Source organism: Pleurodeles waltl, chromosome 12 (genome assembly GCF_031143425.1).
Source record: "Pleurodeles waltl isolate 20211129_DDA chromosome 12, aPleWal1.hap1.20221129, whole genome shotgun sequence".
NCBI lineage: Eukaryota > Metazoa > Chordata > Amphibia > Caudata > Salamandridae > Pleurodeles > Pleurodeles waltl.
This window is the reverse complement of record NC_090451.1, coordinates 692,639,467-692,666,821: the sequence shown is the minus strand read 5'-3', so window position 1 is coordinate 692,666,821 and position 27,355 is coordinate 692,639,467. Positions and strand designations below refer to the sequence as shown.

General features: G+C 44.2%; 1 protein-coding gene across 2 annotated transcripts in view; it reads left to right on the top strand.

Moving 5' to 3' along the window:
• The window catches only part of LOC138266850 (chloride channel protein ClC-Kb-like), a 436,514-nt gene that overhangs the window by 195,340 nt on the left and 213,819 nt on the right, over positions 1 to 27,355 (top strand). For both annotated transcript variants that reach the window (XM_069215547.1, XM_069215546.1), the window contains exon 12: positions 22,264 to 22,333. In XM_069215547.1, coding sequence (XP_069071648.1) covers positions 22,264 to 22,333 — 70 coding nt within the window. The remainder of the gene's footprint in view (positions 1 to 22,263; positions 22,334 to 27,355) is intronic.

Sequence of the window (27,355 nt, the reverse complement as noted above, 5' to 3'; positions counted from 1 at the left end):
TGACTTGACTGAGAAGTGTGCTGGGACCCTGCTAACCAGGCCCCAGCACCAGTGTTCTTTCACCTAAAATGTACCATTGTTTCCACAATTGGCACACCCCTGGCACACAGATAAGTCCCTTGTAAAAGGTACCAGTGGTACCAAGGACCCTGTGACCAGGGAAGGTCCCTAAGGGCTGCTTCATATGTTGTGCCACCCTAAGGGACCCCTCAACTAACACATGCACACTGCCATTGCAGATTGTGTGTGTTGGTGGGGAGAAAAAAGCAAAGTCGACATGGCATCCCCCTCAGGATGCCATGCACACAAAATACTACCTGTAGAATAGGTAAGTCACCCCTCTAGCAGGCCCTACAGCCCTAAGGCAGGGTGCACTATACCACAGGTGAGGGCATAGCTGCATGAGCAATATGCTCCTACAGTGTCTAAGTCTATTCTTAGATGCCATTTTTGCCAAAACCGTACATGCTATTTTGATGATTCAAGGTTCCTAAGATACCTGAGTGAAATACCTTTCATTTAAAATATTGTTTGTAAATCTTGAACCTGTGGTTCTTAAAATTAACTAAGAAAAGATATTTTTCTAAATAAAAAAACCTATTGGCCTTGAATTGTCTTTGAGTGTGTGTTCCTCATTTATTGCCTGTGTGTGTACAACAAATGCTTAACACTACTCCTTTGATAAGCCTACTGCTCGACCACACTACCACAAAATAGAGCATTAGTATTATCTCTTTTTGCCACTATCTTACCTTTAAGGGGAACCCTTGGACTCTGTGCATGCTATTTCTTACTTTGAAATAGTACATACAGAGCCAACTTCCTACACATGTACAACACCGAAAACATTTAAAGCTGTCCTAAATTCGCTATGTTTTTCCTTCACAAGCACACTTACTCAATTGGTGTGCACAGTTTAGAAACATGTGCTTGCAGCTAGCACGGTACAGCCATTACTTTGATGTATAACGATGGCTCAAAATTTCCAAAGATCACTTGTGCAGCCTACAGTGTGTGATGCATTGGACACCCCAGGCCCATCCCAGGAGGGGTATTTGAGGCCCTGCAGCTTTTCACAGCCAATCCATGTCTTGTTGAGGGGTTAGTTTACAAGATGGAAACAGTGATGAGGAGAACACATATTTAAAAGGAAACAGAACACAGTAGCGGAGGTGAGATAAAGTACTCATTTCATTTCAGAGGTAAGGACAGCCTTGTTATATTTCAGTCCGGGGTCATCTGCATTTTAAATCAAAAACAAGTGGTGATATTTTTCTGGTTACAGCTGGCATTAACCTGTGTGCTTATGATTTGAAAGGAATGGCTTCTTTTCCTAATTAAAGCAGCATTTAGATTATTGCTCCCAATCATTTAATTACATAGTCCCTGCCACTAGTCACTATGATCTGGGTACTCAACTGAAGTCTCACATCATGTTCAAAAAGTCAATAATTTTCTGACAAACAAAAAGCGTGAATCTGAAATACAACTGGTAATGTTGTAACTATAACATCAAATGAAAAGAAACTAGGTTCCCACCACTTCAGAGTTATGTTGTCGGGTTGTGATAACATAAGGCCCATCTGCATACATTTGTATGCCTAGCCAATGTGGAGACAATATCCTTCGACATGAAATTCCCTTCGATCATTGTGTCACTCCTTTTGCTCATTCAGTGAAAGTCGAAGATGACTTTTACAGCCCCACCACTTTCAAACATCACCAGCCACCGCTGCTGGACAGTTTAGAAAGAAGATCACCATCCAGATCTTTATGTACATCGGTGTATTCTGTGTCCAATTCTTATCGGATATACACTCTGACATTGCCAGTACATCTCCTAAGCACACGTCCACAGTGGATGATGTGCTAATAACACATGGAAATAAAGTCATTAATCAGCCGGAAAGACCACAATCTGCAGTTTCTCTTATTATAGAAACATTTCAGCCTAGAATAGCTCCAAGACTGACCTTACTAATGGTTCCATGCTTTTCAGAATTGCTGGAAGAAGAATTCCTTTTGACAGTGGTGATAAAAACGACAACTTTTAGGTAGATAAGAAATACAAAGCAGCATAGCAAGATCCCCTCCACCTCTATCAAGAACCAAACCCTGAGTCAGTTATTGCTGTAGGGCGGAAAAGAAGCACATGTCTGCTCTGGAAACTTCGATTGCCCCTGACTGTGAGAGTAGGATGATGGATGTTTCAGGGCGCAAAGTGCATGGCACAGCAACATCTCTCGAGACTGCTACTGATACAGTTTTGTTCAACAAATACGACAGGTCATTTTGGGAGGCTCTGTTCTCTTTTATGGAAGACCTGGCAAGAGAACACAGGCAAAATGTTCTGGATTCGATTCATAATGGTCAGTTTGGTGAGAAATCAAGTGATAAATGCAGCTATAGATTCTTCAGATTTATCGGCTACAAACTTCTGTCTTGGCATCTCTCTGCAGAGAACGTCTAGAAACAGGATGCCCAGCTGAAAATCTTGAATCTTCCATTCTCAGGGTTAGTTTGGCTTGGCAAACACACAAATGACAAGATGGAAAGAATGAGAAAGGAAGCAAATACACTTGAGGCAATGGGTCTAGAGTAAAAGAAGACATTTTGCATAACCCAATATTGCCACAGAGATTACTGATATCAGGACAGGCAGAGGGTTCTATACCCTTCAAGGGCCTATTGTCCATATGGTTTGTGGAAGCAACACCAACAACAAAGACCTTTCACAGGTGATTAGAAAGAGGCAGAGGACAGCATTAACATCAGCAGTCCTCATCACTTGGAAAACACAGACGCCAGTCGAAACAATGAGTACCTGCATCCTCTTCTCTGTCACCCTCTCAAGTGAGAGGAAATGTATCAAAACTCCTAGAAGAGTAGAAACAAGTTCCAAAGACAGGTGGGTCTTGCAAATCATTGAAAAAGGGTGCACAGTTCAGATCAAATCATCTCCCCAGATGAGTCCAGCAAAAGTCGTTCCAAAGCATCAGCTACTTGCCCTGAGAAAGAAGATAACACCTCTCCTTCAAAAACAAGGAATAGGACCCATCCCCCTATTACACTGTGGGACAAATAGTTATTTCAGATATTTTTAGGTCCTGAAAAAGGGCCAGAAAACGAAATTTCATTTCATCTTGGATTTTGAAGTTGGCAAAAAGAAGGCAAAAATGTATGACTTTGGTTTTATGACAATTTATTTCTCCGCTCACAAAACAAGACTAGGGCGGTCATTCTGACCTTGGCGGACGGAAAGACCGCGGCGGTGATTCTGACATTTGCCCTGGGCTGGCGGGCGGCCGCCAAAAGGCCGCCCGCCAGCCCAGGGCAAATCAACCTTCCCACTAGGATGCCGGCTCAGAATTGAGCCGGCGGAGTGGGAAGGTGCGACGGGTGCAGTTGCACCCGTCGCGTATTTCAGTGTCTGCTGGGCAGATACTGAAATACTTTTTGGGGCCCTCTTACGGGGGCCCCTGCCGTGCCCATGCCATTGGCATGGGCACGGCAGGGGCCCCCAGGGGCCCCGCGGCACACCCTACCGCCATCCTGTTCATGGCGGGAGAGCCGCCATGAACAGGATGGCGGTAGGGGGTGTCTGAATCCCCATGGCGGCGGAGCGCGCTCCGCCGCCATGGAGGATTCAGACAGGCAGCGGAAAGTCGGCGGTAGCCCGCCGGCTTTACGCTTCTGGCCGCGGCTGTACCGCCGCGGTCAGAATGCCCGGCGGAGCACCGCCAGCCTGTTGGCGGTGCTACCGCCGACCTCCGCCCTGGCGGTAATTACCGCCAGGGTGAGAATGAGGCCCTAAATGTGTATGATGGATTTGCCGTATGCCGATTTTCCTATCGCAGTTATATGAAAACACCAGAAATTCCTAAGAATCACTGTGGAAGGTATTTCGAGGGGAATCCAAGATGGCGGCCGGATTTCCCGGCTGATCGCCACTACCGCTCCAGCCCATCCCCACAGACTACACGCGGCTCTCACTCACCCGCGAAAGCCGCGGACGCTGCGCGCCGGCAGCAGGGACCGCTGCGGGCGCTTTTCGGCTTTCTGGTGGTCCTTGCCAGGATCGGGGCCGCGACGACAAGCACCGAAGGGCCCCGCAAGAATATGCGAGCGCGGCGCTCGCCCTAGACCCGCGCTCTTGTTCCTCTCGGCTGAGCGCGATTCTCGTCGTTTCCTGGTAACATTAGTTGGTGTTTGGGGCGTGTGGGACGCTCGGATGGCGCCGAAGATAACCAGGACCCCTCGCTCCTTACGGGCACGGCAGAACCAAGACCCAGGAGGAACCAGAAAGGACAAAAGGCTACCGGTCCCCGGATCGAAGGAGCACAGCAATCTACATGTGAAAGGGGGCCCGCATAAAACAACCGACATGGAAAAAGACGCAAGGTACTATGTTCCAACAATGTTTACTAGCATGATGCGGCTTAAGCAAAGGTCCACGGATAAGGCAGCTTGTGATGCGCAATCAAACGTGTCAGGAGTCAATGATGAGCATGTACCTGTTGCATCCACATCTCCTGAAGCACTCACTCCTATATCCGATGCAGGGGGGAAGGAGCCACCCTGTCAAGAGACTGTCAGTACAAGTCCAGGAAATAGCGGGGTGGGGGTGCCCCCCCCCCCAAGTGGGGTGTGCGAAGCTATCTGAGCAGGAACTTAAGGAGTCAAATCAGAGGTCTCGGGAATCTAGTCCAGAGAAATGTGTAGTACAACCTTGTGCATCAAGCTGCAAGTTAAATTTGCAACAAATTGAGGATATGGCCAAGTCCTCAACGATATATGAGACTACCCCCCCAGCTCCAGTCCAGAGGGGAAAAGAGGCGAAACCAACAAACACTGATCAGGGGCCACTCGATACAGCAGAAAGCTTTTTTTCTCTCTCCGATCAGTCTAGAGACTCAGATTTGGACAAAGAAATTCCTTTAACAGATTCAGATATTGAGAGCAGCTCTGCTGCAAGTATCTGGGTATCTAACTACTTAACATGCAGAAGAAAATCAGTCAAGCAAATTGATGCCAGGAGCAGTTCAGGGGCCAAGCTTAGGAGAGACCCGATTAAACCTCAAGAGGATGATGGTGAAATGCAGTGGGACTATACGGCCACCCAACAGGCCTTTTCGAAAAGTGATTCGGCCTGTAGTACTCTGGTGCCCCCCCCCCACGGGCGATCTTGCAGAGCCTCCTTCTTTGGATCTTATTTACAGGACAATGGTTCAGAATCATGAACAGACTCAGAGGGAGAGTAGGAAAATGAAAGCAGCAAGCAGACAGCTACAACTATCTATTAAAAAAGTGGTCAAATCCTGCCAGGACATTGGTGTACGCATCGCCACCATGGAGACTCGAACAGAGAAGCTGGAAACCGAAGTTAAGGCAGCAACAGCACAGACGACGACACAAGGGCAGCAGATTTCGGATATTCAATGGAAACTGGAAGATGCTGAAAACCACCAGCGGCGGAATAACTTGAGGATTTTGGGTATAGCAGAGGACCTCGAGGGGCAGGATACTAGGGCCTACATAGCCTCACTTTTTAAGAAAGCATTCCCAGACTTGATTGGGTGGGATTGGGAAAAGGAGATTCAGAGAGCACACCGTTTTCCGTTAATGAGGAAAAAACAAGCTTTGACTGCTACTAATAGAGACCAGAGCTACCCACGGGCCATTATAGTGTATTTTGGTAATTTTTTGTTGAGACAGGCTGTGTTTGAAAAAGCTCGCCCCAACTCAAAGGTGACGGTGGAAGGTGTATCATTCTTTAGTAGGCCAGACTTCGCACATGCCACTGTAGAAAGACGGTGGCGACTCAGGCAGATGATTGCTCAATTTCAAGAGTTGGGGGTGGAAGACTACTTGCTAAGCCCGGCGCGTCTAAAAGTTGTCTACAAAACAACTACAAGATTTTTTCTTTCAGAAATTAAGGCAGGGGAATATGTACAGCAGCTGAAACCGGGCAAGTGCAGGGGGTACGGGAAAAGGGGGGGGAGGGACTGCCGTAAATAGTTGTTTATATGTAAATGTACGTGATACTGATTGGGGGTGGTCAAACTCCCCCAGCATTCCGCTCTCTGCTCCCCTAAAAAAAAAATTGTACGTCTTTTTTGCCTTTTTTTGAGTGTTTGTTGGTTAAGGGTTTCGATTGGGAGGGTGAAGATGAGGGGCCGCGGGTAAGGATTGGCAAGCCATAAGTGTGTGAAGGTGTTTTACGTATGGGGGGGGTAACGGGACTGGCAAATACCATCTTACAGGCTCAGGAGCCTGGCGATTCCATTTGTAGGGGTAAGGGTTGGAGGGTGGGTTATAGGAGGGTGGGGGGGTCACAGGGGCAAAAAGGATAATGGGACATGCAGCAGGGGGAGTGGGGATGGCTCTTATCAGTGGAAAAGGTGTCAGGGTTTGAAAGCAGCAAAATCGAACGGGGCATACAGGGGAACCAGAAGGACCAACATCCATAAAAATGGGACAGCAAAGTGAAATACGTATCGCCACAGTGAACGTTTGTGGGCTCAACAATAGCAAGAAGCGGCAGTTTGTAAGAGAGGTTTTCAAGTCATGGAATGTCGATATTATTTGTATGCAGGAAACACATATTCCAGGTACACAAAAGCAGCTAATGGAGTTTTATGGGTGGAAGCTAGCGGTTTTTACACGACAACACACAACCACTAGAGGGGTAGTGATATTAACTCGGATCAGTACTTTGGTTATACATAAACAATTTGCTGATAACCTTGGCAGGCTGGCTCTGTTGGAATGCTCGGTTAAGGGGCTAAGGTTCACTCTATGTTCTATTTATGGATCTAACACAGATGATCCAGAGATACTGGATTGGCTTAATTTAGAACTTACGACTTGGGCAACACCTATCATAATGTGTGGAGATTTCAATATACATTTAAATAATAAAGAACCCATTCAGGAACAAACACTCTACCTGGGTAGAAAAAATAAAGTTTTTAGGGCACTTCAGTCATTGGCCATTATTCATGGCTTGATCAACGTCTGGCAGTTGTGTTGCCCGCAGGATTCAGGGTCCACCTTTTTCTCTGCTCCGCATAAGAAATTAGTCAGGTTAGACTACTTTTTTGTGACAGCCTCTCTACAAAACCAAATAGGGGTCAATAGACTTCCTAGAATCATATTAGACCACAATCCATTGGTCTTGGCTTTGGAGACTGGGAGAAAGGGCCTGCAGCCTAGATCTTGGACATTTGATAGGACACTATTAGCTGATCCAGGGTATATCCATAAAATGAAGAAATGGATCCCAGAATTTTTTAAGATAAATCAAGGCTCTGCTTCTTGCCAGATAGTTTGGGATACTTATAAAGCTGCTGTCAGAGGAGAAACCCTGAGTTATGGGTTAAGACAGGAGAAAATACGTACGGAGCAGTTAAAATTAGTTCAGACAAAGCTGGTTAAAGCTGAGCAGCGACTAGGGGAAGCGATCCGCAGTGGAGTAGATATCTCAGACATTCTGTGTGAGGTGAATATCATTAAGGCAGAAGCCGCCAAGATTTTTACGGATAAGGCTGCTGCAAAATTTTTAGTATATCGTCAGAAATGCTATGAGTATAGCGGGAAAGTGGGTCAACAGCTGGCCTTAAGAATAAGACAAAAGCAGGTATTTGGGTGCATTAAAAGCTTAGTGAATGAAGAAGGGCGGATGGTACACAACGGTCCTGAGATTATGGAAGTCTTTAACAATTCTATCAAAAATTATATACTCAGGAAGAACAGCCCCAAGAAGAGGAAGGGATCGATGCTGCGGACAATGAGATATCAGGTCAGTTAAGAGAGGAAGATAAGGCAGCTTTAGAAGCACCTATGGCATTGGAAGAATTGGATACAGCAACTCGTGCCTTGGCAAGCGGGAAGGCGGCAGGGGGGATCTAATTCCACTAGAATTCTATAAAGTTTTTTTTGTGGAGATATGTAAACAGCTACTTAACTTATTTATTGTAGTACAAGCAGGGTCTCCTCAACCGGCCTCCTGGGGGGAGGCTAAGTTAGTAATTTTTTAAAAAAAGGCCAAGGAACCCACTCAGCCTGGTTCATATCGCCCAATTTCTTTAATTAATAGCAATGCCAAAATCTATGCTAAAATACTTGCCAGCCGCCTGAGTCTGGTAATCTCAGGTTTAGTATCTCCATGGCAGCATGGCTTCATCCCGGGGAAAAGCACGGCAGATCATATAAGACGAGCTATTACGTTACTTTATGTTAGTGCAACAGCCAGGCTACCCATGGCAGTAATCTTGTTAGACGCGGAAAATGCCTTCGATCGTGTCCATTGGCCCTTTTTATGGTCTGTCCTGTGCAAAAACAACATCGGCCCCGGGTTTGTTAAGGCAATTCAACAGCTCTACCACAACCCAACGGCTACGATACAAGTTGCCGGGCTAAAGTCGTCCTCAATCAATATTCAGAGAGGTACGCAACAAGGGTGCCCGTGTTCACCACTGCTTTTCGTGCTATATATTGACCCCTTGATCAGGAAAATGATCCGGAACGATCGGATTATCCCAGTCTCGTTGAAAGGAGGGTGTACTAAGATTTTAGCATATGCAGACGATATTGCGGTGGTGACCACGGACCCCAGGACTGCTATATTGGAAATAGAGCAGGAAGCCCTGCAGTTTGGGAAAAGATCTGGTTATTTGCTGAACAAAAGTAAATGCCAAATATTGGTGAATGAATCTGTAGATTTTAAGGATGAGCGGGTGCTGACACAGGTACAATACTTAGGTGTCAAACTTACAGTAAACCTTGACGAAGTGGTGAAAATAAACATGGGCCCAATTTTAACAAAGACTAGGAAAGATCTTGCTCGCATTAACAATCTACACTTGTCACTTATGGGACGTTGTAATGTGATAAAAATGGTGTTTCTACCCAAAGTACTCTATCTCTTTAGAACAATCCCTCTAGAGATTGGGCAAGACTGGTTCAAATTAATAGAGGGATTGGTTAATAGCTTCATTTGGGCCTATACAAAGCCGCGCCGGGCTTTCCAGTATATGACTCTTCCAAGAGAGAAAGGGGGGTGGGCACTTCCTAACTTTAAACTTTATTATCTGGCAGCAGTGCTTCAGTATGCACAGATACTTTATGTTACGGATAGACCCGGGCAAGATGCTCTCCCTTCGATATATACCCTGATTCTGGGCAAAGAAGCAGATGCAGTCTTCCTGCGGATTCTGGAACCCAGCTACTACAAAAAGGTTAAATTTAAGGTAATCTATGCTGCATTTAAGGCATGGACTCAGGTTAAGCGTAAAATAGGTATAGGACGAATCTGCTACTACACTCCCTTGTGGATTACCCCCACGCTTCCAGCAATATTTAAAGACCACTATTGCTTGAGGTGGAGTAATCGGGGCATTCGTAAAGTCGGGGACCTGTTTCACTCTGGCAGCCACCTCAAATCATTTGATGAACTGAGTGCTGAATTTGCGCTGGAAAAAATAGACTTTTTAAAATTTTTACAGATTAGAGCCTTTTTACTAACTAGTATGACCCAAGGTTGGCACATAGACAAGATTAAGCTAATGGAAGTCTCACAACACCCCACTAGCTGCGGCATTAAAAACCTGTATCCATTGCTTTTAAATGCTATACAAGATGACCTGGCGTCACTTGTTAAAAAATGGGATGCACGGGTTGGAGCTAAAAAGACAGAGGTTTGTGAGTCTATGGAAATGGCGCGGACTGTTTTATTGTCTGCTGGCCCGCAAGCTCAACATTTTATGGTATTGAATAATTTATATTATACACCTGCTAAGATTGTGAGCTGGGGAAAAACGGTGGGAATTATGTGTCCATGATGCGGTTGCCCGAAAGCAGATCTCTGTCATATGTTCTTTCAATGTGTAAAACTGGGAAGTTTGATTACCGGGATATCCGATATATTGAAGAAAATCTTGAAACAGACTATCTATCTGACACCCCAAATGGTTTTACTGGGGGTTGATCATTCAGTCTGCAATAGTCGAGATGGATACTTCCTGTTCATAGCAATGTCAGTATTTCGCAGTTGCATAGCATCTCTGTGGCGAGAAGTAGATCCCCCACGGTTTAATCAATGGTTTTCACGACTTTTATCTATGTATCACTTGGAGAATAGCCTGCATGAACTAAAAGGAGCAGCGGCCTGTAAAAGACTCAGGCCGCTGGTGCTTGGGCACCCTTCTCCGCATGGCTCTTGGGCACCGAGAACGTGCTGACTAAATAAGTAAATTTATGAGATCCCTAAAAGCAGAAACTATTATCATTGACTCTTGCTTAGAATGTTTGCTTTACCTGTATGACAAATTGATGTACTTATGCTCCCTTTTTTTGTTTTTCTGTTTGTTTGTTTTTTTGTTTACAAACATGTAACCCGCTGTGTGTCCTTAAAAAAAAATAATAATAATAAAAATAAAAAAAAGAATCACTGTGGAAAAGGGCATTATCAGTTCTGAGTGTTCTCTTAGACTAAAATCTGTACTGAGGACATTCTGAAAGTATGTGGCTGTCGTGGTCTCACCAATAAGGAAATAAAGGATTTACTAGAACTAGATGACTGGCAAATAAAAGGGTACTTACCAGAACAAGCCCAATGGAATTTCAGTACTACCACATCCCTTCTTTACCATCTAGGACTTTATGTCGACTATGTAAACTCAACATTGGGTCAACATCAGCTATGGCTCAGTTTCTAGGCTTCTTAGACATTACACCGAACACATACTTAGGAGCTATGTCTTCAGAGGACAGTGGGTCTACCATTTTGAATAAAGGACAAATCTAACTGCAAACACGTTTGCCACTGCATGTCACATATTGTGCATAGCATTGTGCATATATCTAGTGCCCAATGCACATCTTTTAAATAAAGGGCTCCAACATGCATGAAAGACCAAAGGATTCAAGACCAGAATAATTGGGAAGACAAACTAAGTTGGCACTGCAGGTCAGAGAATCAATCAGCTAATGGTACAAAATATTATTTTGAAAGGAATTCCATTTAACCAGAACCCACCATCTAAGACCATGGTAATGGATGCGTCCCTGTCTCTGTGACAGAGCCCACTTCCAAGATCTGACAATATAGGGTTTGTGGTCAAAGAAAAGGCAACTATAGCATTCAAATATATTGAAACTCAAAGCTGTACATCTCATTTAGAAGGCATTTCAACCATCATTCACAACCAAAAGGTTGTTAGTTCAGACAGACCTGACCATAATGTATTACTTGAAAAAACAGAGTGGCACTTAGTCCGTCACACTCAGAGTACGGACTGGGGGCCACTTGCAGCCCTCCTGACCTTTCCATGTGGCCCTCTGTGAAAAGCAGCACTGGGCTGCTGCTTGCTTCACAGAGAACTAACATTCATAAAGATGTTAAATAAATTGCAAATATTTATTTACAGGCCACCTGAAGTAAAAGAAGCACAGAAGGTGTCCTGCACCACTGTTAATTTTAAGAACACTCAGTTTTAAAGACAACTTGCTACAAACGTGTAAAAATATCACACAGGCTCTTCAAAATTCAAAAAGTGTATTCCATTAATATGCAGAAGCATTTCACCTTCGTACATCCGATTACATTAGTACATTGAGAAGTTATTTTTTTTTTAAAGACAGTTTTCAAACATGAATTTAGAAACATTCATGCCCCCCCCCCAAGATGATAGGGATGCCATTAGTGAACTAAGCAAGCCATTTGTTATGTGCACCCTCTGGCTGGCGTGGTTTGCCATTATACATGGACAACATTATAGTTTATTAACTCACACCTTTGAGAAGGTTTTGTAAAGCCCACATCCTGAACTCGTGCATTTCAAGGTCATCTCATACGTGATGATAAAGAAAAAGGAGGTAAAGTGAAATTAAGCAATTGCTGATCACACAATTTGTTCAAGTTGGGAAGCCAGGATCGATCCCAGGATTTCTCGTTTCACATTGTGCAATTCGTCCACTTGATGTACATGTGCCCCTTCCCCTACTCCTTCACCCTCCCTCCCCCCGCCGCCGACTGCCACCATGCTGGCATCAGTGCAGCCCTTTTGGCCCATGGTAAAATGTTTACAAGCACCCATGAACTAAGTGAAGGACTCTATCCGTGAATACCCATGCAGTCGACACTGGCTTATAGCAAGGAATCTATTCAGACTGTGAGCCTCCCAGGGCTTCAAAACTGACAAGAAGACCTGTTAAGCTGGGTTTTTATTACATACTACACATGGGGCACAAAGATATTCTCAAGGATATTTTCTGAAACCAGGGTGTCCTTCAATCGACGTTTTCGCAAGAAGACAAAAACTCAAAACGCAAAAGCTTCATATCCAGAGTGTGGAAATTAGGATAAGTGGACAACTGCTCTTTTGATGAATTGGTCCAACACATATCTGTATGCATTCTCCATAGTTCTCACTAAATCCTAGAGTGTTTACGAGTCTGCAATATTGAAGTGTAAAAATGATTCCTATAATCCCAGAATAGCTGAGGCAGTGGTTGTTTCAAGTACGTCCTCGTCTATCAGTAGCACCACACACAAAATTGCTGTGCAGACCAAATCTGTGATCAACGATGCAGGAGAAGGTCCATCATTCCAACATATAAATATTGAATTTGGGTGCATGGCTTCAGAGGTTTAGCACTATGGACACCTACATTTAACTTAAAAATACTTTAACATTCTTAAGTAGGGAAATGGCCTTCCACTAGAGCATCTTACAGTTTCAAGTGGACACGATACATCAGCTGGTGCCTGCAGAACAACCAGAACAATTTTATGCCAATAAAATGTCATTACATCCTATCTTCTGCATCTGGTGACAATGAAGTTACAGTATTCTACATTAAAGGTGAATTTACCTTCCATTACTGCATACAGAAAAGGACCAGACCAAAGATCCTTTTTCACTATCCCAGTAGTAAAATCTTCTTTGTAAGGACGGCAGCCTTCTCAATGGGAACTTATCTTGGTGTTACCTGAATTAATATTTGTACCTTTTGAGCTGATACATAAGTTACCATTTCTTACCTTTCCTGGAAGGTAGCTTTTTGTTTGCAGTCACGTCTGCCATGAGTGAGCTGTCAGGTCCTTCTGATGTTGAACTGTGTACTGTGTTCATCACAATAGGGTTGTTTCAAGAACGTACCCATAAGTGTTCTTTACCAGTCCTTTTACCCTGGCAGAAAGAACATTACACTCATTAGATGTAAAAAGAGTGTTAAAGATTTTTTTAGAAAGAACCAAACATATACGGAAATCTACACATTTATTTGTAAATTACCGGCATCTATGCACGGGGATTGATTCTACTGAAAAACCATTGCTTGATGGGTAGTCCCTTGCAGAGTATTTTATTATCAACAGGCTAACAAGTCCTTGTGCGTTAAAGTGAAAGCACCTTCTATGAAAGTTTAAGCAGCTACCGCTGCTTGTTTGGGAAATGCACCTTTATGAGACCTGTAAGCTTCTATGTGGAATCAGTCCACATATTCACTCGATATTCCTGTTTATATGTGGACACTTAAGCAGACTCTATAGTTGGTGTGGCAGCATTAAAAGACCTCTTTGGTTAAGACATTGGATTTTTCAGTCTACACTCTGTTTTAGAAATTGTACTGGGTAAAAAACTGGTATTTGCAAAGAGTGATATGCCTGATACTCTATTCTATGTTTATGACTATCTGTGGGTGTCTTACGATGCAGAAGGAAGGGTTACTTGGAATTCCAGTTCAGCATCGTATGAAACCTCATTGGTCATAAGCAAGCCACCCTCCTCCCTGAATACCACAACTTCCTGAAATATCTTGGAAATTATGCTCTGCCTTTCAAACAAAACTGAGGCTGTCAGGCAAACTGACAGTACATAGCATGTTTAGAGAGGGAAGCTGCTGAGCTCTTAAAGAAGCAGTGTCCCCTTTTTGTCTTAATGCACTTCAACCTAGCCGACATTCTTTTTCTTCATTTTTCTCCACAGAAATGCAGAGTTGCACATGGTTTTTAACCTTGGGAGGTAACATTTTTCAGCGAAATGCATCCTTTTAGCTATTCTTTAAATTGGCTATCCCTCAGCAAAAGCCTTTTTCCTTAACTTTATGGAGGTGGCATGACAACAACGTTTAAATGTCTGCCTCCAATGAAGATTCTGCAATATTATGGAAAAGGTGTGTTGTGGGGTCCCCTCATTTTGGTGGGATTATTGTACATACATGGCGTCAGTTAAGAGTCCTACAATGCAGAAATGGAATTACAAGTAACATTTTCTTCAGTCATATCAAAAAGACTTATTTGTGCGTCAACATGATTTTTATATCCAGTGAATTGATGGGACTGATTCAAGATAGGACAATAGGGTCCAAAACGATATTTTACCATGCACCAGTATTCATAACTCTCAGGGGACTGAGGGAGATGTTTAGGATTTGGAAACTGAGACTAGGGGGTAGCTGTCACAGAACTCAGTCAATAGAACTGGGATAGTGGAGACATTCAAAGATATGTACCGCATAATATTAAACATGTGGCAAAAGACATTCTGGGATGCACTGAAGGCATTGGTCAAAAGAAAGCTGACGGTGCTTGCGGTGGCATCAAAAAGAAATAGGAACTTACCTCAGGAGAATTTGGAGTAAGAACTACGAGAGGTGAAGGGGGAACCACAAGCAATAAGGGTTCAGGACCGATTTGAGAAAGGTTCAGGTCATCAGAGAAAAACCGAAAGCAATGCTTGTAAACAAGTTTGAGAAGGCGTAGCTGGTGCTGAAACAGTTTCTATAAAACTGGCATTAAAGCACCCACTGCTCCCTAATGTGTTGAACAGGAAAAGAAACACAGATAAGATGTTCATCCTAAATGACAGGGCAGACAGCCCAAAAAAAGATGACAGGGACAAGGCAGCTTTATGTAGGTCCTTTTATAAGGAACTAAGTGCTCCAGGAAATGGGACTGAGGACAAGCAAATCCAGTTTTTGAAAGGATTGATGTTCCCCAATTGATGAATGAACAAAGGGAGATGCTGAGGGTCCTTTAGCCATATGCAGTTTAAAATCATATAAGGCTCCAACTACTGATGTGTTACTATGCGAGTTCTATGAAATCTTCTCTTCCTACCCTGGTCTCATACTCACAAAAATGTTCCAATCAAAGGCAGATAAAGGTTTATTTACAAAGATCCCAAAACAGCTGGATGTGATAGTAATACCCAAACCAGGCAATGCAGCTCAACAATGGATGGAAAAATGACGATAATAAAACATACGTGAAGGTATTGGAGCTACGATTGACCGATACACCTACAGAAACAATAGATGCTGATCAGTCAGCCTTTGTTAAGGGGGTGCAGACATTTTACAATGCCAGGTAGACAGTTCAATTTGGGGAACACCTGCTCCAGAATGGTAATAACTTTATACAAGGGATCAAGTGCTAGGATAATGGTGAATGGAGTGTTTATGGTTTATAGCGGTATGATGCAAAGATTCCCAATGTACCCCTTCCTATTCATGCTTACCATTGAACCAATAGCAATAGCCATGAGAAAAGCGGTAGAAAGAAGAGAAATGTATTTTTGAGGGTACAAACATAAGATGTCACTCTTCGTGGGCAACATCTTGATATGCATGATGGAGTCCTTGGGGAAGTTCATCTTGCCAGGCGGATGTCATCCTGCTATATTTGTTACACTTAGCAAAATCTGGTTTACAATTCTCTTCTATTAAAGTCCATTTGACAGCTTTGACTGCATACAGAAAAGGGCCTTCATAAGACCTCTTTCTTTAAATTGCCAGTCATAAAAGATTTTCCAGAGAGACTGAAGAAAGGTTTCCCACCACTCAAGCATCCTTCTCCTGCATGGGAGCTGAACATGGTCCTTTCACGTCTCATGCATCATCCATTTGAGCCCAGACACAAATCATCTCTCCAACACCTCAGTTGGAAAACGGCTTTCCTTGTGGCAGTGACATCAACATGCAGAGTTAGCAAGATTCAGGCTCTCTGTGCTCATGAGCCCTACACAGTGTTCCACAGTGTTCCACTCCTCCAAAGTAGTGATGCGTACATCCCCATGTCCTTTTTAGAGCAAACTGGATGAATAATTTTGAACACTGTAGCCTTTCCTCTAGGCTGCATATGGACATTCTTAAGTGACTTTGCAGGCCTTCCTGAAGTAAGGCAAACATAAACACTTAAGTTATATTGGAAGAAGTGCTCCGGGGTCCCCGCAGGGGGGCAGGACTATTCACTGCTTATAACTATCATGGAAATACCCCTATGAGAGAACTGGAGTTACAGGTAAGAAACTATTCCATCTACATCATCGACGCTCATACTGTCAACGACTCCATCAACGTCTACAGGTGAGCCACAGGATAAACCCCTGTCGACGATAACCCCGTCGACACTGGCTCGGTCGACAACTACGAGAACAACCACACCGTTGACGAGAACTCCGTTGACGAGCACTCCATCGACGAACACACTGTTGACGAGCACACCATCGACGAGTGTACCGTTGACGGGACAGTTGACGACAGCTTCTTCGTCGGCCCATTTCTCACCGTCGGCAGCAGTGGATTCTAGGGGATCTTCCATCTTGCCCTTAAGAATTATGGCAATCAAACATAAATCTACTAAGCAAACGTTACCACCTTCCCATACCTAGCCCAGTAAGGTGTCACCTATACCTCCACAACATCTCCTTGATGAGGACGATGATGAATATGGAGATGATTACTATGACGATGGTCTGTTTCCGATGGCACGTAGTCCTTCAGACCAACAAATAAATTGCAAAGAAGAGGAGGAAACAGAGAATGAGCAAGTATATATTCAGCACTCATTTCAAGACAACAACAATCATGCATCCAAGAGCAACAACACAAGCCAATAGTGCAAATGCCATTGTCATTGATTTCCAATTTGCAGCTTATGATGCAAGATTATTATACTAGATTCCCACAACCAGGATCAACCACTCTTCTGCAGCATCCGCAAATGATGTTGAGTCCTCCTTCCAGAGACCAACCCTCAGCCTCTCAAGTACCTACGGTACCAATACCAACTCCATCGCCCCTGCCCAAAAATGATCCACCTTCTTCAGAAGACGAACAGGAAGAAGGTGAGATACAGGACACTGAATCACTCCTCACTGAATGGGATGGTTACCAAATGCAGACACCATCCCCCTCTCTCCACCACAGGCTATTGGGGTATTTCATAGTGTAATGGAAAGGGCATCTAAAAGGTTCTAGCTCCCCATTATATCTAAACAGTCAGATTGTGTCCTTTACGACTTTAAGAAAGACACCAGGAAATCAGTTTGTGCAATCCCAGTTGTAGACTTAATCTGGGAAAAGGGCCTTAAAGTAATGCAGACCCCATCTTCCATTCCAGTGGTGCTTCCTAGGTTGGACACAAAATACAAAGCACCGGAAAATTCAACAGCCTGTTTAATTGGTCAACATAAACCTGACTCAGTAATATCTCAGGCAGCACAGCGCAGATCCAGAAATCCATCCTCCCTGTTTTCCACGCCCCCGGATAAGGAAGGAAGGCGCTTAGATTCTATAAGGAAAACATTTTCCATAGTGGCGGCTACAGCAGTCAGGACAGCAAACTATTTGGCGATTTTAGGCAGATACGATTGACAAATGTGGTTGGGCATCTCCCAATTCATCGATTTCCTTCCCGAGGGTGCTAAAGCTGAAGCTCAGAAGATATTACCAGAGGGAGAGAAGATCTCTGCCGAGATCATAGACTGTGCAATTGATGTGTCATCAACAGGTTTCCGCCAGCTACTCGGAGCAGCAGTATTAAGATGTCAGAGGTGGCTAAAGGCCACCTCTTTCCTCCCAGAGTTTCAGATGAAGGTCCTGGATATGCCATATGATGGAGAGCTATTATTCAATCTATAAAGGCTGACAGAGGCACAGCTAGATCGCTAGGTACTCTGCAGTTCAAAAGGCAGCCCTTTCGTGGGGCAAGCGGAAGAGGACTATATTTTTACAGAGGCGGCCTGCACCAATATCGACAGTACCAGCCTTATCAGAGCCAGTTTCGTCCAACCACCAGTCAACAGCAGCAACAGCTATATCAACAACCACCATATGCAGCCTACAGGCTTACCACAAGAGGAAAGTCTTCTTATAGAGGAAGGGACACGGCCAGAAAACACTGACCTCCATTTAGTGCCTGCATATAGCTCCTATCCCAACACTCTGATAAGGGGCAGAATTTCCAACTTCATCCACCCACGGTCCCAGATCACTTCAGAACGATAGTCTTCGATATTGTCACCAAAGGGCATACCCTGGAATTTCAACAATCTCCTCTGGAGGTACCACCATGAGGACCCCCACCTGCCAACTTAAAAGAGCTCCTTGTACAAACTTCCAATATGATAGACAAGGGAGCAACAGAGATCGTACTGAAGTCTCAGAGGGGAACCAGCTTCTACTCTCGCTTCTTCCTCATCTGGAAAAAGACAGGAGACTGGCGACCTATCATAGACCTTCGATATTTAAACAAATTCCTGACAAAACAGTCATTTCAGATGATCACTCTACAGGATGTGTTACGATTGCTCAACCAAGGGGATTTCATGATGGCCTTGGATCTCCAAGACGCCTATTTCCATATCCCGATCCACCCCAGTCACAGGAAATTCTTACGCTTCAAAGTTAAAGGCACCCACTACCAATTCAGAGTGTTACCTTTCGGCCTGAGATCAGCTCCTCGAGTTTTCACTGAGGTCTTAGCTCCGGTGGCCGACCACCTCAGACAAATGGGAGTTCAAGTGTTTCCATACTTGGACGACTGGCTGATAAAAGCACGAACAGCATCCAGGGCAGCCAGAGACTCATCAACATGCCTCTCCCTCTTCCAAAGATTAGGCCTCTCAGTTAACTACCAAAAATCACACATAATCCCATCAAACAACATTACCTTTCTAGGAGCTGTATTAGCTACGGAACAAGTGAAAAGATTCTCCTCTCAAGACAGGCAGAAGAGGATTCAAAGTCTAGCGCTCTGCCTTAGCAAAAGAAGGTCCACTTCTGTCCGGATTTGCAAACCTTTTCCAGAGATGCTCTCCTTGTGCATTTCATTAATACAGAACTGGCGTCTCCACCTGAGAACACTACAGCAACAGCTAGACAGTCAGTCGAAGCAAATAAGTGGATCCTTCGACAATATTGTCCAAATAACCCCACCAATGAAACAAGCCATGGAATGGTGGAGGATGACACCGCCCACATCTCCGAGGGTCTCTCTTTTTTAAATCAAAGACCGGAGCATGTTCTGACCACAAACGCATCTCTGGAGGGATGGGGCGCGCACCTCAAAGACCTGACAGTGAGAGGGAAATAGAACACCCACGAAACAATGCTCCACATCAACCTGTTGGAACTGAAAGACGTGTTCCTAGAGCTCAAAGCCTTCCTCATCAGGAACAAAGGCTTATCAGTTTATATCTGAACTGATAACACCACAAGTATGCATTACCTCAACAAGGAGGGAGGTACAAAATCGCTGGTGCTGTCTCTTCAAGCGCAGAAGATATGGAATTGGGCACTTCGTCATCACATAACTCTCAGGGCAGAACACGTCCCAGGAATATCCAACACCTTGGCGGACTCGTTAAGCAGGACCCCAACAACCTGCCACAAGTGGGAGTTCAACCAGGAAAATCTCGACCATCTCTTTCTTCGGTGGGGCAAACCCAGTCTGGACCTATTTGTGACAAAAGAAAACAAGAAATGCCAATACTATGCATGCTGACTACCGCAAAGAGGGTCGAGGGGGGATGCATTTTTTATCAAGTGGTCAGGAATCTATGCCTACACATTTCCCCCGCTTTCCCTTATCCCGAGAGTTCTACAGAAAATGAAGAGGGAACCTTGCCAACTGTTACTGATAGCTCCCAGATGGCCTTGCAGTTTTGGTTCACGGAGCTCTTGCTCCTCTCGGAACAACTGCACATTTGATTGAAACCAATACCGGACCTACTAATGATGACTCAGTGCCAGGTCCGTCATCCCAACCCGATTTCTCTTCAATTATCGGTCTGGCTCCTGAATTCTATAAATTAGACAACTTAGATATTCCACCAGACCGTCGAGAAGTGCCTGCCGATGCCAGAGCCCAGTCTACTAATAAGACATACAACCTCAAATGGAAACGATTCCGTATATGATGTAAAGCTTTTACTATCCACCCTCTAACATCTTCTCCAGAACAGATACTTCCGTATCGTCTTGAATTGGCAAAATCAGGTTGCTCTCACTCATCCATCAAAGTTCACCTGGCAGCCATTTCGCGTTCTGCTGCTTTACCATCTTTATCGTCCTCCCGAATGGTAAAGCAATTCCTAAAGTTATTATTCAGATTGTTACCTCCAATTAAACTCCCTCCTCCTCCCTGGTACCTCAATATTGTGCTTTCACAAATGATGTAACACCCTTTTGAACCTATTCACAAGGAAGAATTTAAATATATTTCCTGGAAGACAGCGTTGCTTCTAGCACTTACCTCTGCAAACTTTCACAATATCCCAACCTTTTCTTCAATTTAAACCGGACATGGCTGCCCTTAGAATGAATCCACAATTCATTCCTAAAGTTCCCTCGAACTTTCATCTGAATGAACCAGTAATATTAAAGACTTTCTTCCCTACCCCCCAAACTCCAGCAGAAAGAGCGCTTCATTCCTTTGATATCAAAAGGTGTCTACATTTCTACATACAAAGAACTAGCAGCTTTTGCAAAACTGATCAATTGTTTGTAGGCTATGGTCAACTCAGGGGCGTACCTCGATACCAAACAGTCTATAGCCCGGTGGATAGCCACCGCTATACAATTTTGTCACCAGCTAGCGGGTAAACCACTTACAGCCAATGTCAAGGCTCATTCCACCAGAGCTGTATCTACCTCCACAGCTCTCTTCGCAGGAGTACCTCTACAACAGATTTGCAGAGAGGCAACGTGAACTAGCAGCCACACCTTTACTGCTTAGATGCCGCTGACAGAATGACAGAATGGACGCAGCGGTAGGACAAGCCGTTTTGCGTAATTTATTTGCATAAGGTGAGTCAATATTGCTTTACTCACCATCCTCTAGTTTTCATTTGTATTCAGATAAAATATATATATATATATATATCTATATATATATATACATATATATATATATATATATATATAGATATATATATATATATATATATATGTGTATAACATACAACATACAGATGGATAATACCTTATGTTTACTTCCACTCATTCGGATTCGAGCATGTGAATCTATGACTTACCTGAAACTGTGGTTCTCCAGTATTGGTATCTTTCATAGACTCACATGCAACCCACCATCCTCCCCATAGAGGATCACCTCATGTTTTCCTTCCTTTGTACTTCGCTTGTGCTAGAAAATCTGAGAGACTGGAGCCTCTGTGCAGAGGGTTCTGAAGGGTGGTCCTGCCTGATTGGCTGGACTTTGGGTCTTTTATAATGGGGCTGATAAGCTGTTAAAGCGAATGTATTTTTCTATTGATGTCAGTGTTAAAAATGTAATATACTGCTTTCTATTTACCGTGGGACTCCCACTTAGACGACGAGGAATGATTCAAGCATGTGAATCTATGAGAGATACCAAGACTGGAGAACCATACTTACAGGTAAGTAACTTATTTTCTTCCCAATTCCAAGTGGTCCATCCCAGGGCCTGAAACCAGAGCATGGAAGATGTCAGGAAGGGGGGCTGGAAATTGCTTTTCCAAATGTTAGTGTGTACCAGACAGACAGTTAAGTTGTTATGATAACACTCTGAATCATCGTGGGGTACGGTTTCTTTGTTTAGACAATGGATTTATTGAATGGTTTTCATCACGTGTTTCCATTATAAACACATTCTGCATCACTGTTCTCTAACCCCTGCTCCCCGTGGAGACACTGCTCCAAGTGGGAAAAGAAGCCCAGGTTCTATGTCCACACAGCCTATCCCTGGAGAGGTCTACTCTAGCTATGGTGCCTGTCTCTTCTTCTGGACAAGCCGCCTTGCAAGATAATGGCATAAAGGTTATAGCTGCACTTACCCCATTGAGGCCCTGTCAGTGGAGTTTGGGTGGAACTCAGCCTTCTTTAATGGTGGTTGTTTATGGTGGGTGTTTTGTAGCATACATAGTAGACATGTGGGAACAGTGCTGCGCTCTAGGTCTTATTATATTCATAATCATTATGTTTGTCTCTTTGCAGTTTTTCCTGCTTCTCTTTGCTACTACCATGACGGTTCCAGCTGGGTATTTCCTCCCTGTGTTTGTATATGGTAAGAGCACGTATAAAACTTTCAACAAGACAGAAGTATTGGACGATGCATACATGGCAAGCAAAGTGGTTCATTCGCAAAAGCTAGTGCGCTAAGATTGAGTAAAGGGGAGTTACTAAGGAGTAACAGTGATTAGGATGCCAGGAGAGGAGGAATTATTCAAATTCGATGGCAGGTGAGTATGCGATCTAAACCACATAGGGCTACATTTATTAAGCCCATTTTCTGAGGTACATTAAGCAGGGACTCCTTAGTTGCACACTGAAAGCAAGCCTAGGAGGCCGAGTATTTTTATTCTGTCTGCCTGTTGAGTTTGAAGATCACTTCTTTCTTTCTGTTCTTAGAAGGTGACTTTTGCATTCACATGGATGTCTGCATAGATCTTCTGATTTTAATTTATGGCACTCCAACCGACACATCACTAGCGCTAACTTGGGGGGGGGGGGGTCATAGTACAAGAATACATAATGTTTACGGTCCATCCCTTTCATCCTATAAGCATGAATAGGTTGAGATGAGGTTTGAAGTCATGCTTTCTCTGTAACATCTCTGTACCTGCTTACTTATCACCATGTAGAAAGAGCTGCTCACCCTAAAACTTCAAACTCTGTAGTGGAATATAATTTAGTTGGATTTTGTTTTACTTTCAAAACATTTACTTAATATTCTTTGGTGCAAAAAAATAAATGTTTTGTGAGCTTAGATCATCCCCCAAAAAATAACATTACTGTCGGTTGGCTAATACAAATTGATTGGTACTAGTCTTTAAGTAAATGGTCGCAGTAAAGGTAATAGTGAGGCTGGACGTTAAATAAATGATCCCAATTGAGGCAAGGTGATGACCAAATTCAAAGTTATGGCTAGGTCGAAGTTGTAAAGAAAGCAGTTTTAACATACTTTTTTATCCCCAGGCATTTGTAAAGTAAACATTTCTAAAATAACTGTGAACTCTATAGGCTGTTAACAATTGGAACTAAATTATTTAAACTACACTTATTTCAAATGCAACCTTTTATTAATTTTATCCTAGCTTACCACTGCACAATGAAGTTTACCAAATTTGAGTCAGAGCTCAATAAATGTACTTTACTCCAGTATTGGAACTTTCATAGATTCAAATGCTTGAATCACCCCCCGTCATCGAGATGGGAGTCCCCGGTACCTTAAAAAAGACAATGTCCCAAAGACATAACATGTATAACAAACAAATTATCTTCATTTTAGTAACCCATCCAAGTCTTCATGTAAAAAAGGACCAAACTTGAACCTTAGCCAATCAGAGAGCACCACCCTTTAGAACCCTCTTGAGGAAAGCTCCAGCACCTCAGATTTTCTACCGCACGTCATGCTAGGGAGTCTCCTCTGAGCGCTGCTCTGATTTCTTAATATATCTGAAGTCCTTTTGCTTGTTGGGTGTCTCTGATTTACACCTATACCTTCTAGAGTCTGTTATACCAGCAGGATGTCGGACAGGGAGAGGAAAAGTCTCTTTAGAGCCTGCAGCACTTGTGGAAAGAAAAGGCTCCATTCAGAAGACCCTCATACAGAGTGTATATATTGCCTCTACCCTGAACACTCTGCTGCTGATTGTAAGGTATGTCATACCTTTTCATCAAAGACTTTGAAAGATAGAGAGGGGAGGCTGTTGATTTGGCTCCAAAAGCTTAAAACAAGAAAGAACCCTGTCTCAGACTCTGACTGTGATGAGTCTTCATGGTCTTCTAGGAAGCCTCAAAAGAGGCATAGATCTCCTCAATCTGAAAAGGGTTCCAGACAGTCCTCAAAGACTTTTAAAAAGACCTCACAGGGGTCTGGTGAAGGCCACAGTCTCTTATCTTCACCTCAGGAAAAAAGATCCTCCTTAAAATCCAGCCATCGGCCTTCAACATCAAAGGAGGTCCCAAAATCCTCCTCAGAGCCTTCTACACCCCCTCCAAAGGTGTTAACGACGTTTAGAAAGCCTACTTCAGCCTCTGAAGATAGACCGTCGACGACGATTCCACCATCAATGAGGTCGTCACGTACACAGCAGTCACATCAGCGGTGACGACGATGATGGTATCCTGCCTGGCAATGTTAACTTCTTCCTCGTTGACGACGGTGCCAAAATCTTGACCGTCGATGTTAAAGATCAAAATGTCGTTGACGATGGTTCCGGCGACGACTCCGTCGACGACACCATCAACGGTGAAGATCCCTTTGTCGTCTACGACACTGTCAACGGGAGCACTTGGATTACCGGGAACGACTCCGTCGACGACCTTGTCGACGGTACCGTCGTCGACACCGCCAATGAAGAAAAAGGAAATGCAGTCTGCGTCTGGAAGAGGACATATCACTCTGGGGGCTAGATCCCCAAGTAAGATCACTCCGTTGATCCCGACTCATCTTCTAGAAGATTCAGACGACGATGGGCCGTTCGGGGCAGCCCATAGCCCTTCGCAGCTTCATGTGAAGTGCCAAGAGGATGATGACGAATATTATCACCAGTATTATTCTCCTCAGCAATAGCAGACTTATATTCCAGAGGAGATGGTGTGTGTTCCGAGTTCACTTATATCTGACCTGCAGTCCATGTTGTCAGATTACAAGAGGAGATTTCCGTCTGTGCCGCAGCCGGACATACAGACGGCGCCTCCTCCTTTCGATCCCTGCTACTCCAGTGCCACAACCTAGAGCATCCCATAGATCGACCAGAAGTACCCCGCAGAGGTCCTTCATACAGGTTATGGACTCTGCGGATGAAGCGAGAGAAGAAGGGGAATTACAGGACAACTCGGATTGGGACAATTATGTATTGCCGATAACCTCTTCTCCGTCACCTACCCCTGGAGATATTGGGGTTTCCATCATTTGCTTGAAAGGGCGGCAAAGAGATTTGGAATACCCATGCCATCTAAACAGATGGATTGTTTTTTATATGACTTCAAGGAGCCGTATCAAAAGAGTGTTAGCTCTATACCTATAGTTGGATACATCTGGAAGGAAGGTCTCAAAGTAATGAGAAATCCAGCTACGGTAACGGCGGTCTTGCCCAGGCTGGGCAAAAAAAAAAGTTAAGGCCCCAGAGGACGCCTGAGTGTGTCTTGCTAGTCACCCGAAACCGTACTCTGTTATAACCCAGGCAGCGCAGAGGCGTTCTAAAAATCCATCAACGCCACTTTCAGCCCCTCTGGACAAAGAGGGTAGAGGACTAGACAACAATGGGAAATGTTTCTCTTCCATGTCTGGCCTCATAGTGAGGGAAGCAAATTCGCTAGCAATCATGGGGAAGTACGACAGACAGCTGTGGGCTGATATTGCCCCGTATCTGGATCACGTCTCGGAAGACTCTAAGGCGGAAATAAAGAAGATCCTCTTGGAGGGTGAGCGCACCTCGGCTGAGGTGATTGACTGCGCTATGGATATAGCAACAACAGCTTTTCGGCAACTATCTGGCGGAGCAGTGCTGCAACGTCAGGGTTGGTTAAGAACAACATCCTTCCGCCCAGAGGTTCAGAACAAGGTGTTGGACCTCCCTTTTGATGGAGAAGCATTGTTCGGCAAGCATGTGGATGAAGCCTTGCAAGCTATAAAAACAGATACGGACACCGCAAGGTCCTTAGGGACACTCCAATTTAAGAAAGTTCCTTTTCGTGCTTCTTGAGGTCGAGGAGTCTCGACATATCGAGGGGGCTACCAGAGTTTTCATTACCCCTCCTATACTACACAGCATTTTCGGCTTCAGTATACCTAAAGGCAACCACCTCAGGTGTTGTATTCCAGACCCCCTCCTAGGGGAATGCCGCGCCAGGGTAAAGAGGCATCCTGACGTCAGTGACAACTTTCAGACTCCGGTTACAGCCTTGCCACAGAGCAGGAAGATAGGAGGAAGGATATCACACTTCTACAAGAAGTGGGAGCAAATTACATCAGACCAGTGGGTCTTAAACATTGTTCGATTTGGCCATACTTTAGAGTTCGTTCAACGCCCACCTTCTTGTCCTCCTCACACATTCATGCAGAAGCATCTCAAACAACTCCGGCTGGAGGTTGTGACCATGCTCAGAAAGGGAGCAATAGAGAGAGTTCCTTCTTCAGAGAAAGGCAAGGGTTTTTACTCCTCCTTCTTCCTGATACACAAAAACTGGGAATTTTGGTGTCCCATTCTAGATCTCAGGGGCCTAAACAAGTACCTCAAACGCCAAACCTTTTGCATGGTCACATTACAAGATATTCTTTTCCGCATGAACCATGGAGATTATATGACGTCTCTGGACCTGCAGGACGGTACTTTAATATTCCAATTTCACTTGCCCATAGGAAGTATCTCCGTTTCGTGGTAGCCGGCAGCCATTTCCAATTCAAAGTCCTTCCTTTCGGCTTAAAGTCCGCCCCCAGGATCTTTACAAAGTGCCTTGGCAGCTTTCCTAAGAAAGAAGAAAATACAAATTTTCTGTACTTAGACAATTGGCTCATCAAGGCGCGGTCATCTCAAGCAGCTCATGATTCAACAACGGCTTGCATAGCATTATTCGGCGAGCTGGGTCTCACTCTCAATCACAACAAGTCAAACATCTTACCTACCAGGGTAACAACCTTCCTGGAGCAAAAATCAACACCATCAGAGAAAGAGCTTTCCCGTTGATGGAGAGACAAGCAAAACTCGTTTCCTTGGCAAGCAGAGTGCAAAGAAAAAAGTATCTTTCTGTACGCACGTACAAATCGATTCTGGGGATGATGTCTTCTTGCATGCAGTTAATCCCCTTTTGTCGCCTAAGAATGCGTCCCCTGCAAGCGGAATTAGATCTCCAGTGGATACAGAGAGACAACTTGTTAGACGATCTCATCATTGTCACTCCTCGGATGGTCCAGGCTCTACACTGGTGGAAAAGTCAGCGGAACCTACCAGTAGTTCTTCCTTTCCTGCCACTTTGACCTCCACTGGTCATCACCACGGACGCTTCCCTAGAGGGGTGGGGAGCACATCTTCAGGATCTTCAAATCAGTGGGAAGTGGAGCAACTCCTTCCAAAAGTATCAT